This window comes from Bombyx mandarina, chromosome 28, assembly GCF_030267445.1.
Source record: "Bombyx mandarina strain Sakado chromosome 28, ASM3026744v2".
NCBI lineage: Eukaryota > Metazoa > Arthropoda > Insecta > Lepidoptera > Bombycidae > Bombyx > Bombyx mandarina.
In genome coordinates, this window is record NC_143233.1 from 7,765,888 (window position 1) to 7,782,877 (window position 16,990).

The following is a 16,990-nucleotide window of genomic DNA, read 5'->3' on the forward strand; positions in this document are numbered from 1 at the left end:
CTTTAATTAAATGTCATAACTGATTTTTCCAAAATAACTTTTTGGTAAATAAGTTTTTGGACAACTTTTATTTTATTTTGTATACTACCATCGCATAGATATTTATAGGTAACTAGCTGACCCGGCAGACTTCGTAGTGCCTCAATCGATACATAAAAGACAAAAGGACTCTGTCCGACGGGAGGCTTATGGAGAGTATTAAGCGGTAGGCAGCGGCTTGGCTCTGCCCCCGGCATTGTTGAAGTCCATGGGCGACGGTAACCACTCACCATCAGGTGGGCCGTATGCCCGTCTGCCTACAAAGGCAATAAAAAAAAAAAAAAGACACATCAAAAGAAAAGCAAAATTGTTATTTTTATTTAATTCCGAGAATTTTCATATTTATTTACCTCTTAACTTTCCCTGGACTTCCTCAAACTATTCAAGACCAAAATTAGCCAAATCGGTCCAGCCGTTTTCGAGTTTTAGCGAGACTAACGAACAGCAATTCATTTTTATAACAGACTAGCGACCCGCCCTCGCTTCGCTTCGGAAATATTAAAATACACATGAAACCAAGAAAAAAAAAATAAAAAATAAAAATAAAAATTGCCTATGTTCATCAGGGACAATGTCGGCTTCTAATGGAAAAATAATTTTTCAAATCGGTCCAGTAGTTTCGGAGCCTATTCGAAACAAACAAACAAACAAATCTTTCCTCTTTATAATATTAGTATAGATATAGATTTCACTACAATTTTAATTCAGGTTGAATTTCTGTGAAATATATATATGAAATATAAAATAAATATTTAAACAATAATAACATTTATTTAATTCACAAAAGGCGCAATGGTTAATATAATGCCTAAGACATTCTCCACCAGGTGCAATAAATGTACCACAGGGTAAAAAATTTCATAGGCTTTAATTTAAATAATTAGATATTGTATGTGTACACAAAATACACGTACTTATTGTATATAAAATTATAAAATTTTACCTTTTCTATAAATTCAGGATTTGCCGTGTAACCGTAGCCAATGAATATCATTGAATGAAGACCAAGGATCATGACCATCGTGTAGAATCTAGGAAATAATAATACATGATCTAAACAATTTGTTGTAGGGAAGCTAACACAATTTATTCTTTCACGTGATGTTCCGAAACGTGTGGTGAGATTATGTTTGTGGGCTTCGGGAACCAGCGGGTAGACCATGAGTTCGGTTACGTATTACTTAATTATGTTTACGGACGATAGTTTTACGTGTTGAGGTCAGTAGCAGAAATATTCAAACTGCTAGCTCTGACGTCACACGAGATAATAAATAAATGTGTCACAAGCCAACGTATGGGCCGATCGTGCCTCTCTATCGGTTGTTCCGCGCTCTCGCTTGCACGCTCGGGCTCAGGCGGAACGTGACACTTTTTCATGCGTGCAGTCAGTTTTCATCGATTTATAAGAGGTTATCACGTCAAAAAATCGTTTGGGATACGTTAATAGAATTTAAACAATATAGCAACTACGAAAAAACAAAAAATTCAACAAGATGTAGGGACCTTGATCTGATCTGTCTATTTTGTATTGTATATCTCATGCCAATGGTCTGACGATGAGGAAGGCTTCACTTTTAACATTGCGTCATTCGTTTCAAGGTCATCATTAGGGTTCTGAAATGACAATTCATCTCTACGGTTTTTCGTTAATACGAAGTTTGGAAATAGGCTAAAGGATGGGCAGTGACTCAATTGTTTTCATTGCATTGCTGATCTCTAGAGTATCAACGGCTATTCAAAATCAAATAGTTATCTACTTTTCTACCTTCAGAGGCGATAATATATAAAAAATAAAAAAATAATGAAATTCTGACCTTAACGCTTGAAAGCATTTGAAGATTCCACCGTCGGCACTACCACCATATTTGAGGGCCTTCCAATTCCTTTGCACGCAAAACGCCATCAAGTATCTGTTGCCTAAATGAAACAGAGTATTGACATTAGATAGTTAATTCGACTGAGGCACAAGGTCCCAAGGTGAGGCAAAGTCCCTACATTGTTATATAATAGCTCTCACCCTTCAAACTATAAAGTATTGCTTTGTAGCGGACATAACTAGGACTGTGGTATCTACCCGTGCAGCCTCATTAACAGTTCTGCTACCAGATAAAACAATACAATATTTGTGATCACAATCTCCAAAGAAATATCCACTGCTGGACTATCCTAAGAAGGCTATCGATTCACCACTGCCCACTGAATTTCTCGCCGGATCTTCTCAGTGGGTCACGATTCTGATACGGTGGTAGATTCAGCGAAGCATTGCTAGAGCTAGTGTTAGCAAATTCTTTCAGGTTGAGCCCGTGAGCTCACCTACAGGTTCACGCTAAGTTGGAATAGCCCCCTTAGGCTAACAGAGAATAGGTAGGGGAAAAAAGGTTCACCTCGTCAAAGTCTTCGTTGACATGATAGTAATACTTTCTATTCGTTTTTTTTTCTACCTAAGTTTGTGGTCTAGAGAGACCATATCAGCGTAACCTTAACTAGAAGGTGAGCTCACGGAGTCAAACGATGTTGCTAACATGAACCCTAGCAAGAGCCGTGCTTCGCAGAATCCGATGGTAGCGGATTGGAAACGCGACCCACTGAGAAGATCCGGCGAGAAACTCAGTGGGCTGTGTCTGTGGGTTAATTTACTCGCCGAGCCTTTCGTCGCAAGCGACAGGTTCGACGAGAACGATGACCGGTGCTTGAGGTAACTAAAAGCACCGTTACTGGATCGGGAGGAGCCGAAATGACGTGTTTTGGGTGACGTCGACTGTTTATCATTTGGTCCGTAGGATCAGCTATGTAGTTTCCGGCGGCCACATTGAGATAATTCTCATGTAGTGCCGCTTTATCGAAGTGGGTATTCGTGACAAATGTAGTTCACTATTATCTCCTTAGATCACGTTGTATAAATAAAATCTTGTGGTTCCGTTTTTTAAGCTCTAGGAATGAATCACAGCCAATTAATATTAATTTTGATCTAGGACCTGAACATTTTGTAAATGGAATAGTTTGAAATTTTTGTGGATGTTTGTAATTATTTTACGCAAAAACTACTAAACGGTTTTTGTGTGAAAATTCGCAATTTAATACCATATAAATTACAATAGCACATACTACAGTATAGCCAATGTATGACTGTATATATATGAATAGCTTATAGTAATTGTTGTTATTGATACCATTGATTTTATTGATATAAACAACGCGATAGCCACAGCGGGACGTGACCGGAATTCACTAGTCAATTACAAAGAACCTGTAGGTTTGACAACGAAAGGAAAGATCTTCCATCGAGCTGGTTAAATATTACTCAGTAGATTGACAGTCCGAATCTTATCGTTCGAAACTTGTATATATGTAAGCTTATCTTGAAAATGTCGTAATCTAGATTCAGGCATTTGTCAAATATTTTTTCTGTTCTGTGATGGATACTGCCACAAACCTATTAGTGTTACTTACATTTTTCCTTCTCATCGGGAAACAGGTATACGTATGCGGAGCAACCAAAGTTGACCAAGAGAACAGCTAGCAATAAAACACCAACAATATAGTCCAGGAGATCGGGTGGCACATAATCGTTCTGGGTCTTGCAGTAGCGCACTGAGAGCGACTCTACCTAGAAAGAAGCAAACAGTTAAATGGGCGAGCAACATTCAGCACAAACAGCAAGCTATTCTAGATATAACTCTGCACTAAAGCTTAATATTATTGTATTTATGACGAATTGAAGTGGTGGCCCAAAGGATAAGGCGGCCGATGCATTCGTATCGAGCGATGCGAATATACTGGTGTTCGAATCCCACACACAGGTCATTTTTTTTCTTCTTTACTGGCAATTACGGTTTGACGTCTATGGGCTTCAAGGACTACTTAATACCAGATGGGTCATGCGATGGTCTACCCATTTTAGCCATAAAAAAAGGAATATTATAAAGAACTCGACTAACAGCGCGTGAAACTATTATCTCCATCATCATCGCCAAAATATGATATGAGAGATATGCCAAAGATATGAGATTTTTTTTTTATTAAAAATTTAAATTTCGAAACAACACGAATCACAGATACAATCGAAGAACCTACGAATAATTTTGTAGTCGTTTATATTAATTAGGAATTGTGATAGCGCCGTCTAAAATCAAACAAAATGCCTAGCAAAGCCTCATAAGCAATCTACAGTATGATCTAAAATTAATAATTTTCATCCGAAATCTTCAGAATGTTTCCTCATAACACGCCTTTGAAGAAGTTTTATGAGGTCGGAAACTCTGAGCCTATATAGTTTATTTTATCTTTGCTCAAATCGATTTCAATCCGGTTATGAAGGCGATACAGATTAAAGCAAAAGGTTAGCTCTTGTTCTAGTGTTTGAGGCTTTGAATTAGTGTTTTTTTTATTCTTATTTCTTATTCGTGGCTCTTCAACATGGATCCTGTTGACCATTTTCAAACACGTGGAGTCTCTACATATTAACAAATTTGCCTTACATATTTGACACCACATAGGCATTGGGATCATCGAAAATCTTCCAATTTTTTTTATCTCAAGGTTAGGTTTGGTAGCTTTTTAATTCCTCGTAGATATTTGGGAATGTATCTATGTATGTCTTAAAATTCTGTTATTCTATTATACCACAGTGAAGGTGGAAATATTAACTGGCAAATAGTTGCTATTGAAATGGAGTTATTGTGACTTCAATTTGTTAACCGACTATTCTCCTTCTTTTTTTTATTGCTTAGATGGGTGAACGAGCTCACAGCCCACCTGGTGTTAAGTGGTTACTGGAGCCCATAGACATCTACAACGTAACTGCGTCACCCACCTTGAGATATAAGTTCTAAGGTCTCAGTATAGTTACAACGGCTGCCCCGCCCTTCAAACCGAAATACATTACTGCTTCACGGCAGAAATAACCTTGGACTAATATCCTTGGACTCACATTCTCGACTTACTGGAGGCTGATAATGTATTCTCTGTGGAGTTAGTATTTTGGTACCTACTCATAAGGTGCATTTAGGTACTCACCAGGTGCATCCTTTCTTTCATCTCAAAATACCTGCGGACTGGGTCAGTTACAAGTCCTACCTTGTACTTTTATCTTCGTAGCATAAAGAGTTCATACCAGAATTATTCACACAACTATAAATAAGCTTACTTGAAGTCCGTATCCTTCGTGTATGCTGGAATTGAAGCATCTCTTCAATTCATTTTCGGTGGTGTCGGTTTGATTGGCGTACGTTGTGTTAAGTCCACAGTTTTGCGACGCGCATACTCCTCGGTGGAGTTTTGAGTGCATGTAGTTTTTGTATGATAACGAGGAGAAGTTCTGGGTGAAGAAGAATCGTGAGTTAAGATTTTTAGGTAACACTTAGGCACTGGTAAGCATGTTACGTCTGACTTGACATCTAAAAATAAATAATAGTTTAAAACAGCTAACAAAATACGCTTTTATAGAAAATCCAACTAAAAAATAGAAAATAAATTTTGATGAATTTGAATTAAAAATAGTGTAAGAAAAAAATGATAATATTGTAAAAAAAGCGTGTTTTTGCTATTATTTATTTTTCATTTCTTAGTTGAATTTCAATTTTTTAAAATATTTAATTGTCATCGGTCCTTAATAAGTATACCAAATTTCGAGTTAATCTGACGTTTTGAAGGCGGTCAAAATCATGTTCAAAGATTCCGTTACATACTAACATACATAAGTCTGAAGCTAATAAAAGCGTATTAATAAACACATATCTAAGGGTTACTTAAGATCGACGTCCACTTTGGGAGAATAATGTAGTTTTATAAAATCAGATCCACAAACATAGGTGCTATAATCCCGTAGCGATTTGCTTGCATTCCAAACTTAAAAGGGGATATAGCTGTACTGTAATAGAGGTTAGACTTTGATCCCATCTTAAAGTAGTATTAACGTCGTCATATCTATACGGTCTGAGCTATGACCAGTTACATTTATATCTAACAGTGAAGATGATATATGAAGGTGTTATAGATATTATATATAAAGCTATTGTTAGACCTTTTGATGCAAGAATTGTTCACTCTGAAATGAAGCTTACAGATCAAGAACTAATTATATATTTTATGATAATGGAAAACACTTTTCCATTGTGCCGTTATGTATGAGTGAATAGCCATGTAAAATAAAAGAAATTTTCTTATAACTTTACTTACCTTAATAAACTGATACAGTGGCGTGTCATCTTCCATTAGCACCATATCCACAATGCAATACAATGCTTCAGGATTCTTCAGGCATAGATCGAAGTCGTCCAGCTCAGACAGAGCCGGCATTGAGTGGTAATCAAGTATCGACTCTACATCTGTTAACAAACAGTATATTTCTTTATGACCAGACTGATATGATCTGAAAACTTAATGGCTATTTAATGTAACTAATGATTCCAGGGTTTGGCTACATGAAGTCGTCAAGTTTTAGTCAAATTGCATAATAGCCACCCTTCAAATCTGGACGAAAGTTCGCTTTGCGACAGAAATAGGCAAGTAGCTGTATATAGTATGAGGCGCTGAGACCTGGTCACTGAAATCTGCAGACCGCAGACGCATTGACGCCTTTGAGATGTGGTGCTGGAGAAAGATGCTGCGTATTCCGTGGACAGCATTTCGGACCAACGTATCAATCTTGCAAGAACTCAAAATCTCCTCGCGGCTGTCATCCGAGTGTCTTCGCAGAGTCCTTGAATACTTTGGTCACATCGCACGGAAGGACGGTAGCAATCTCGAGAGCCTAACCGTGACTGGTAAGGTAGATGGGAAAAGATCTCGGGGGCGTAGCCCAATACGTTGGTCCGACCAGATCCGCACCGCTCTTGATCCACGTTTCACAACGCCCTCCACACCGCCAGAGACAAGAATGGATGGTGAAAAATCGTGCGTGCGAAGGTGATACAAAAGGGTGCTCACGACCCTCAGCAATGAGGAATACGACGCAAGGAAGAGAGGCACCAAAGCATCTATTAGTCAACTCCAAGATAAACAAGACCGATATTATTCCAGGCTGACATCACATAGCCTAAGGAAGGAAGCTATAAGAAAGACATGTCTGAACACTGAAGCCTAAAATTCTGGATTAATTCATCTGTCATTTATTACGATTACATTGTAGCTACTTTAGTTTAAGTAACCAAATGTGATCCAAAAATAGTCTTCAATTTATGACTTTCCTAAAATTGGAAAGATGGAAAATGTCCAGTCTAGAATCGCTAGATTCCAAAAGAGAATCTATCTGTAGTTTGGTACAGAAAATAAACTATTACCAACTAAAATTTAAATAGCAGTTTGTCAATATTTGCATTTCCGGAACGTCTAGGAGAATTAAGCAACGTTATGCAGGTATGAACCAAGCAAGGTTTTGTTTAAATCGAGAATGTGATTTAAAATATCTAAGGTACTATGGTGGAACGCATTTTTTCTAGGTAATGAACATGTAACTATACTTGAGATCTTAGAACTTATATCTCAAGGTGGGTGGCGCATTTACGTTGTAGATGTCTGGGCTCCAGTAACCACTTAACACCAGGTGGGCTGTGAGCTCGTCCACTCATCTAAGTAAAAACAAAAAAAAAAAAGATTTTGCACAAAAACGACTTGTGCATTGCGTAAAAAAACAGCATTCCCCAAGGAATATACTTCGTAAATATGATCATATAATAATATCTTCCTATCGTGCTCAGCTCAAACTTCTACCGGTTCGCCAACGTCGTTATTTACGTGCACTGACGACTCTTACCTTCCTTTCTTACCTATGTCTCCTGAACCTCCTTCCTATCTAACTCCTTATTTTCAATATATTCACTCCAGCCATGAGCGAGCCTTACGTTCTCTCCATAGCCTATTAATTAGTTGTCCCACGCATAGTTCTAGTTATGTTCGTAACTCTTTCGTCGTGCAGTCGTCCTTTTAATACTGTATAAACTATTGTATATATGTATGTATGTATATGTATATGTGATTGTGTATATATGTATACTTTTTTGTGTATGTATTCGTAACTTAATATAAATTTCATTGCACCTACCACTATTTACTCTGCACTACCATTGGTTGACTGGAAGAGAATGCCTTAGGCATTAAGTCCGCCAATGTAAATTTTACATGAAGTGTAATAAATAAATAAACGATACAAAAGGAAATAAGGTATAGAGAATTTAAACGGTCGTTAAAATTCCTTACTGTTTTATTGCAACCATTTTGCATGCCGCTTAAATAATTTCCTAACGCTTCTAGTCGATCGATAGTTAAGTCAATGTATTTGTTAATGCTCGTCATTCATGCGTGTATAAAATCAAATGAAATTTAATCTGCTTTGTTATTTAGTGAATGAAAATGATTGGTTACTTATTGCATACCATTAACGAATTATGGAATCGAAAATTATAACGAAATAAAAACGTCGTCTCTCGAAATCGTGGAAAATAAATTAGCGTCTCATTTAGGCGCAATAAGGTCTAGTTTCGCTTTTCTGGAAATCATTTTAAACAACATTACGAAATTGACTTCGATGCTTGCAAATTTAATACTTCAATGTACACTTAGCGTCGCGCCGTCCATTATACTTATTTAAACATTAATCATTAGTTTTCCGCAGATGCTGTTTTCATCCAGAGCTGTACAATAAATATATTAAGCTATCGCATAGCTTTTATCGCGGGCTTTGAGCGCGGCGACCGAATCAAGAAATACCGTAACGAAAATAAAACCTAACACCCCCCACTCCGTCTACCGTGTAGCTCGCGTTCAACACATTCACACGTTACGCTTGTGTAGTGTTTGTGTCTAAGAGCGCGGCGTGACGTCGCACTGCATGCGCATCAAAGTCTACCCATCTCTCTCTCGCGCTGTCTAGCTTATGAGTGTGAAGGGGCCAGTTAATAATAATAATAAATTTTATTTCAGAATTAAATTCTATATGAAAAATTAATGTTTTGCTTTTGTTAATGTTTATAAGTATAGCGTCGTCTTATCGTATTATTGTTTTAATGTTAAATTATTATTGCCTAATTATAATTAGTTGATAAAAAAATGCAATGTAATAGCTTTACCGTAAGTGGTTGCCGTCAGCAATGACGTCAGCTGCCTACCATTGACTGGATAGTAGTCCAGTCGAGCAAGACTCGTTTGAAGAAGGACATGTCATAGATTAAGTTTATTTTAGATGTATATCATGTTATCTCTATATTATTATATAAAAATGAATTGCTGTTCGTTAGTCTCGCTAAAATTCGAGAACGGCTGGACCGATTTGGCTAATTTTGGTCTTGAATTATTTGTGAAAAAAACAATACGTGCGAAAATAATGCTTAAAAAGCTATCTGTTATCTATGGGTGAGACTATGGATAGGCCGGTTTTGCATCAATATTTATTATATCTATAAATATAAATAAAATTAGAGTGTCTGTTTGTAATATTGAAATAACCGCTTTTTACTACATGCATATGAATATAATATATATACGGTACATACGGTACATATACTAAAATAGCATTTTTTACAATTTTTGTCTGTCTGTCTGTCTGCCTGTCTGTTTGTTCCGGACCGATTTTGACGAGACTTTCACTGATAGATAGCTGATGATATAAGGAGTAACTTAGGCTACTTTTTTTAGACTAGCTTCGCCCCGCGGTGTCACCCGCGGTACGATAATAACCGCGGGTAACATCGCAGGACTCAGCTATCAATAATAAAATTTAATATTTCCGAAGCGAAGCGAGGGCGGGTCGCTAGTTTTAAATACATTCCAATATACGTCACATAAGCTTGAATTTAAATAATTGTGGGTTAGGCTACTTTTACGCTGATGACCTCAATTATCGAGTTGGTTAGTTGCATTCCCGTTCCGATGTCTCCATAGTCCATGCTCCGGTAACTGAATGACACCAGTTAGCTCATGAACTCGTCCATCCGTTAGTCAAAAAAAAAGTACTACCATCCTGCCCGTTTCTGTCGTGAAGCAGTTATGTATTCTGATTTATGGTAGGCAGCGGCTTGGCTTTGCCCCTGGCATTGCTGACGTCCATGAGCGACGGTGACCACTTACCATCAGGTGGGTCGTATGCTCGTCTGCCGACAAAGGCAATGAAAAAAAAAAACATTTGAAGTGAGAAAGCCCTTGTCCAAAGCGCACCAAATTTCTTCATACGAACTGTTTTCGCAACCTTCATACCAATACCGCGAACCCAAAAACCATTCTAGAAACATCGATATTTACTGCTTACCCGTTGAATAATAATCGGAAAGTAATTGTTCGAAGTCCATACGACGCGCGAATACACAGGACTTGAGCAATGTCCTGCTTGTTCGTGATGAAGTAACTAGGCATTTCCTATCGCGGTGTGCATTCGAGTGAAATATATGATTTATTATTCATCATTCTTGTTATTGCCAAACGTTTAATCAATAATTAAATTTTTTTAATTTTTTTTTATAATTGATGGATTACTGGTGGCCCGGAGGCCTTTCCAGTTTCACCAGGACAGGTGGGCGAGCAAAGGCTCAGCCAGGAGGGGTGGGATTTGCTAACAGCTACCCGAGCGCCTCCGAAGGAGACCTAACAGCTCAAGAGCAGCTGCTTCGCGAATGAATCTACTACCGGATCGGAATCGCGACCCGCTCAGAAGATCCGGCGAGAAACTCAGCGAGCTGATTCATGGGTTAGGTTACACGGCGAACTCTTTGTCGAGTTCGACGAGTACGGTTACCGGGAAAATTAAATGTTTATTATCCAATTATATGTCAAAGATGATACGGTTACCCAGAAATTAGGATGGTGTTGGATTAATTTGGATGGCTGTGTGGATGGATAGATGCGGACTCACAATACTCCATCATCCATTTCTACCGCGAAGTTGTCATGCATTTTGGTCTTAAACGTGAGACAATTGTTACAATAAGTAATATAACACTTCGACTTCATATCTCAAGGTCGGTATCTGCATACACATCGATGCTTTATCTTTATATATCTATAGCAGCCCGCTCCGGCTCTGCTCAGGTCTTTAACAAAAATTTCAACGATATTTGACGTTGTTTTATTTTTTTAAATAAAAGAACACTCATTGCGGCATATCTATAATAGTTAGATGTATGCTGTCGCGACATTTTTGGTAAATAATAATGTGTTCTACAAAGTCGTAGTATATTTATTCTGTCATCAATAGTTTTCGCAAGAAACGCGATGTAAATAATTTTTTAGGTATTTTTTTTACACCTTGGGTTACATTATTAAAGTTTTAGTAAGGATCCCTAATTTTTTCAAAAAAGATCCTATGTCACTCGGGAATAATGTAGCTTAGAAACAGTGAAAGAATTTTTCAAATCGGTTCAGTAGTTTCGGAGTCAATACAAACAAATAAACAAATCTTTCCTCTTTATAATATTAGTTTAGATTTTTTCTGTGCGTGTGTTTGTCACTGAACTCCTAAATGGCTGGACCGATTTGAATGATATTTTTTGTATGCGTTTGGGTGGCACCCTGGATGGCTTAGATTCACAAACCAGCCCGGCAGATGGCGCTGCAGTCGGTATCCAGGTTATTTATGTTACCTAGAAATAATTTATATGACAAAACAACGTTTGCCGGGCCAGCTAGTGTATTTATATATTTACTTCAAAGTAATGGATCTGTGTGAGTATGTTGCTCTTTCCTTAATCAAACCTCCCAAATAGACTATGATAGGTTAAGGAGAAAATCTTCTATTAAAATTGAGACCGATATTATGAATTCCCTAATAAATGGAAGGATCCAAATATTTTTCTCAAAAATAATTCCAGTCTGACTTCGGCTCTGATTGTAGGTTTTCAAATTATGCAGTTTTTTTTAAATATTTGTTCTGTTAGTAATAATATAAAAAAGGGTGCGTGTACTTATGTACGCGGGTAAGAAGTTATACTTTATTAATTTTTTTATTTTTTTATTTAAATTTTAATCAATTTGAAAAAAAATCGATTAAACATGGACATCTCTTTTCTTGACATCGTATAAATTCGGTAATTCTCGGTACGGTTCGGAAAGTTCACCTGCGGCTATATTCAGACTCGCCAAGTTACGTCGGTCGTATTGTAATGAGCGATTTAGTAGTAGGCAACTTCATTCTGTTAATTTTGTGTCACGGTGCGTGCGCATCGTAAAATTTCACTCTGATCAATTTTTCATAACGCGCCTAAAGAAGTATAACTTCAAAAGAATATGAGCATGAATGGAGTGTTAAAGATCAAATTGTATAAAAACATTTGCTAAGTTATCTTGGCTTCCTTACCGCACAGCATCGTGTTGGCTGTGAGCTTGTATATCATAAAATATACAAAACTCATCAACATTATCTTAAATAAGTCATCATGAGTTCCACTATACTGTTTGTTCCAGTTTAAATTTTCCTCAGATATATCTAAACTGGCCCGTGTTTGCGAAATGCGTTGCGTCAGTCCAAGCAATGTGGTCTTAACTGTAAGACTAGACTACTGATTTAGATAATATGTATAATTTTAGAATATCTGTTTTATCTATATATTAATACGTGAAGCAAAAACTTTGTATCCCTTTTTACGAAAATTGCGCGGACGGAGGAGTTTGAAATTTTCCACACTTATAGAGAACAAGTGGCCCGCTCCGGCTCCGCTCGGGTCTTTAACAAAAAATTCGACGATATTTGACGTGGTTTTATTTTTTTAAATAAAAGAACACTTATTGCGGCATCTATAATAGTTAGACATATACTGTCGCGACACTTTTTATAAATAATAATGTGTTCTACAAAGTCATAGTACATTATTATATTGTATCATCAATAGTTTTCGCAGGGCACGCGATGTAAAGAATATTTTAGGTAATTTTTTTACACCTTGGGCTACATTATTGGAGTCTTAGTAAGGGTCCCTAATTTTTTTCAAAAAAGATTATAGCCTATGTCACTCGGGAATAGTGTAGCTTCCAAACAGTGAAAGAATTTTTGAAATCGATTCAGTAGTTTCGGAGCCTATTCAATACAAACAAACAAACAAATCTTTCCTCTTTATAATATTAGTATAGATATAGAGAAGAAGAGCACAATGCAATTTTTTTTAAAATAATGCATAAAAGATACATTAAATCAATAAAGAAAACATTACAGACACTACATACCATGTATTTGACGCACACACGCATGCATACTATTTATTGTCACACTTTTGTTCTTGACGTCTGTGGTCAAATTGAGAATAGATTAAATATTGTTTGTCTTTATTAATATTTTATTATAGAGTAGCCTTGGCGAAATTTGTGATTATAGAAGTATAAAATACAATAATAATAGTGTACAAACTTACACTTGCAATTAATTATAGTCGAATTTCGACTACTACGGGACCTCTAGTATTATAGAGATATATATTAAGTTAAAATTTATTAAAGACGAGAATTGCTCGTTTAAAGGTATAAGATTTTAGGTAATTTTTTTACACTTTGGGTTACATTATTAGAGTTTTAGTAAGGATCCCTAATTTTTTTCAAAAAAGGTTATATATGTCACTCGGGAATAGTGTAGCTTCCAAACAGTGAAAGAATTTTTCAAATCGGCTCAGTAGTTATGGAGCCTATTCAATACAAACAAACAAACAAACCTTTCCTCTTTATAATATTAGTATAGATGACTTAACTACACCCATGTAAATTAATTGGGAAATCGTATGTATTAAATAATAATTTAAGGAAATAAAAAATATATTATGTACTACTACATAAAACAAATATTTGTAGATTCGTATTAAAAATAAAAACTATTTACTATCGCAATATCACCATTAAAATTCATTTTACGGTTTAATCGCGTTTTTTTTCCAAATTATAATTTTCTTGTTTTGTGATGTTTCGAACACTTCAGGGCTTTCGCCGTCCGTGACCATAGAAATGAGAATCTTTTATTTATTCCTACCTAAGCCGATGCTCTAGAGGGACCATGTCAGCGTAAACTTAACTAGTAGGTGAGCTCACGGGGCTCAAACCTGACGATTTTGCTAACACGAACCCTAGCAAGAGCAGTGCTTCGCAGAATCTACCACCGGATCGGAAACGCGACCCACTGAGAAGATACGGCGAGAAACTCAGTGGGCTGTGTCTGTGGGTTAATTTACTCGCCGAGCCCTTCGTCGCGAGCGACGGGTTCGACGAGAACGATGACCGGGATGAGAATTAAAGCATACAATTAGTTTTAATCATGTGTAAAACTCATGAAAACCTAAACTACCTAACCTAAACCTAAAAAACCTAAAATAAAAGACTACATGTAACACTATTAATACATATTTCGGAAGCTACTGCTATAAATCGAATTCAATTTCAAGCCCTGTTCATATCTAATTATAAGATCGTTTTTTTTTTTTTTTTTTATCATAGTTTTTCGACGAAGGAAGGATTACTGGTGGCCCGGAGGCCTTTTCACTAGCATTTTGGGTCACTTTAGGTATGTTAAATCTAAATAATAATATGTATTTATTACGTCTGTCCGTATGCATGTTAATCAACTTTCCTCCTGAACGGCTGGGCCGAATTTGATGAATTTTTTTGTGTGTGTGTGATCGTGTGAATCCGAGAAAGGTTTATAGATACAATTCGATCCATTACAAATAATGATTTTTATGATAATTTTTTGCGATAAAAGTACGGAACGTTTGGATTTTAAAACGCGTATACAGGATAAAGTCTGTCGGGTTCGCTAGTAATTATGTAAAAATATTATTTGAAACCAACATCAATGGTGACACTCATCAATTATTCATCAATAATAAGCAATTCACAATTTTGTTTACAAAATAACATTATGATTTTCTGAATTACTAAGCCAATTCCGATGAAATTTCTATGAGACTAATCTGAAAATGTACTAAATTCAAATAGGTTACCCCTTTTCGGTTTATTTATAAGTCAAGGAGCGCTTAGGTAACGAACATAAAAATATTTATACTATATATAAATCTAGTGGTTTTTACGGATGTCCCGTTATAACTACTGAACCGTGCTTCCGATTGACTTGAAACTTGGTATGCATGTAGAAAATACATGTACTTAATGGATAGGCTAGATAGGTAAATTTTTGCCTAATAATAAGGCTAACCTAATGATAGGTAAATCGCCGTTGTCAAACCAAAATCTGCTATGTGCACTTTTTGAGATTTTTACTTTTTGACCTTTTCATATAGTTCGCAGCCCTATCTACCGTATAAAAAAATAAACCTGCTATGTGTCTATAGCTTTAATATTAATGTATGGCTTTCATTTGTTTTTTTTAGTTCTTAAAAATTCACCTTTATATAAAATTTTATACGAAAAAGTTTTTACTCGTTAATTCAAAATAGAATTTTTGCACATAGCAGATTTTGGTTTGACAGCGACGATATCTTTTGCATTCGTTCTGTTACGGCTCTACAAAAGTTTGGAAATGTAAATACATAAATTTAAACAAAAATAAAAACTCACTCTGTTTATTTTTTATTTCACTAACGTTACCAGAATGCACTGAATGTAATATCTGAATGAAAACCACTAAGAACCAATGTAGAGTCATTTTCTGTGTGTGAATTGCGCTCGACTGACTAGCGCCCGGCTTACTTCAGAGTACCTGAATTTTCGCAATCACATTACGGCACATTATTTGGAATTTACTTGCAGTTCGTACTTGATTCTTATTTTTTTAATGCAAACTGTAGTGACAGCAAAACAGTTTTTGTTTCTTGGTCGCGTCCTACAAGATGAAGCCTTGGACGAAATGGAAAGTTGAATAATTTTAATACTGTTGTGGACAGTACTGTTTTATCGTCATCGCGGCCTAAGGGATAAGACGTCCGGTGCATTCGTGTTGAGCGATGCACCGGTGTTCGAATCCCAGGCGGGTACCAATTTTTATAATGAAATACGTACTTGACAAATGTTCACGATTGATTTCCACGGCGAAGGAATAGCATTGTGTAATAAAAATCAAACCCGCAAAATGATAATTTGCGCAATTACTGGTGGTAGGACCTCTTGCGAGTCGCGCGTGTAGGTACCATCACCCCGCCTATATCTGCCGTGAGGCAGGAATGTGTTTCGGTTTGAAGGGTGGGGAACCCGCTGTAACTATACTTGAGACTTCAGAGCTTATGTCTCAAGGTGGGTGGCGCATTTACGTCGTAGATGTCTACGGGCTCCAGTAACCACTAAACACCAGGTGGGTTACACCTAAACACCACCACCACCACTTCGTACGTAATATTCGTACTTAATTAATTCTGAATAAGTCTATGTAATACATATATACGAATAAAGTAAAATAGTTTTTTTTTTTATTGCTTAGATGGGTGGACGAGCTCACAGCCCACCTGGTGTTAAGTGGTTACTGGAGCCCATAGACATCCACAACGTAAATGCGCCACCCACCTTGAGATACAAGTTCTAAGGTCTCAAGTATAGTTACAACGGCTGTCCCACCCTTCAAACCGAAACGCATTACTGTTTCACGGCAGAAATAGGCAGGTTATCAAACTTTGTATCACTATGATCATTACTAAAACCTACAATTGTCCTCTTCCCGAAATTTTACATTCGTCTCATTATCTTGAAGCCAAAATGTTTGAAGGTTTCACTTTTACCGCGTGTGAATTGCACACATGTTTTTTTTAAATATAAACGGACTTAATTGTCATTTTTAAATGAGATCCAGCGCTTAAAAAATATATAGCGTATTGAAATAAACCCGTACAAAATTATAATTTGCGCAATTACTATACAATTTACGTATAGGTAAACCTGAATTCTCAAATTGGGTGGCGGCATTCACGTTGTTCGGTCTACAGACTTCGGTAATCACTTAATATCAGGTGTACCGGGTGCTCGTTGACCAATCTACGCAATATTACGCCCAAAGCGAATGCCGGACTTAATTGAAACATGAGTTTGAAGTTTTTCTGGTATTACC

General features: G+C 36.7%; 1 protein-coding gene across 1 annotated transcript in view; it reads right to left on the bottom strand.

The window, feature by feature from the left end:
- Positions 1-15,659, bottom strand: part of LOC114243401 (nose resistant to fluoxetine protein 6) — a 33,630-nt gene extending 17,971 nt beyond the window's left edge. The window contains exons 1-6 of the mRNA XM_028174882.2: positions 15,514-15,659; positions 6,217-6,365; positions 5,186-5,356; positions 3,490-3,646; positions 1,854-1,956; positions 983-1,070 (exon numbers count right to left, since the gene is read on the bottom strand). Of these exons, the coding sequence (XP_028030683.2) occupies positions 983-1,070; positions 1,854-1,956; positions 3,490-3,646; positions 5,186-5,356; positions 6,217-6,365; positions 15,514-15,601 (756 nt within the window). The 5' untranslated portion in view covers positions 15,602-15,659. The remainder of the gene's footprint in view (positions 1-982; positions 1,071-1,853; positions 1,957-3,489; positions 3,647-5,185; positions 5,357-6,216; positions 6,366-15,513) is intronic.
- Positions 15,660-16,990: the final 1,331 nt, after the last annotated feature.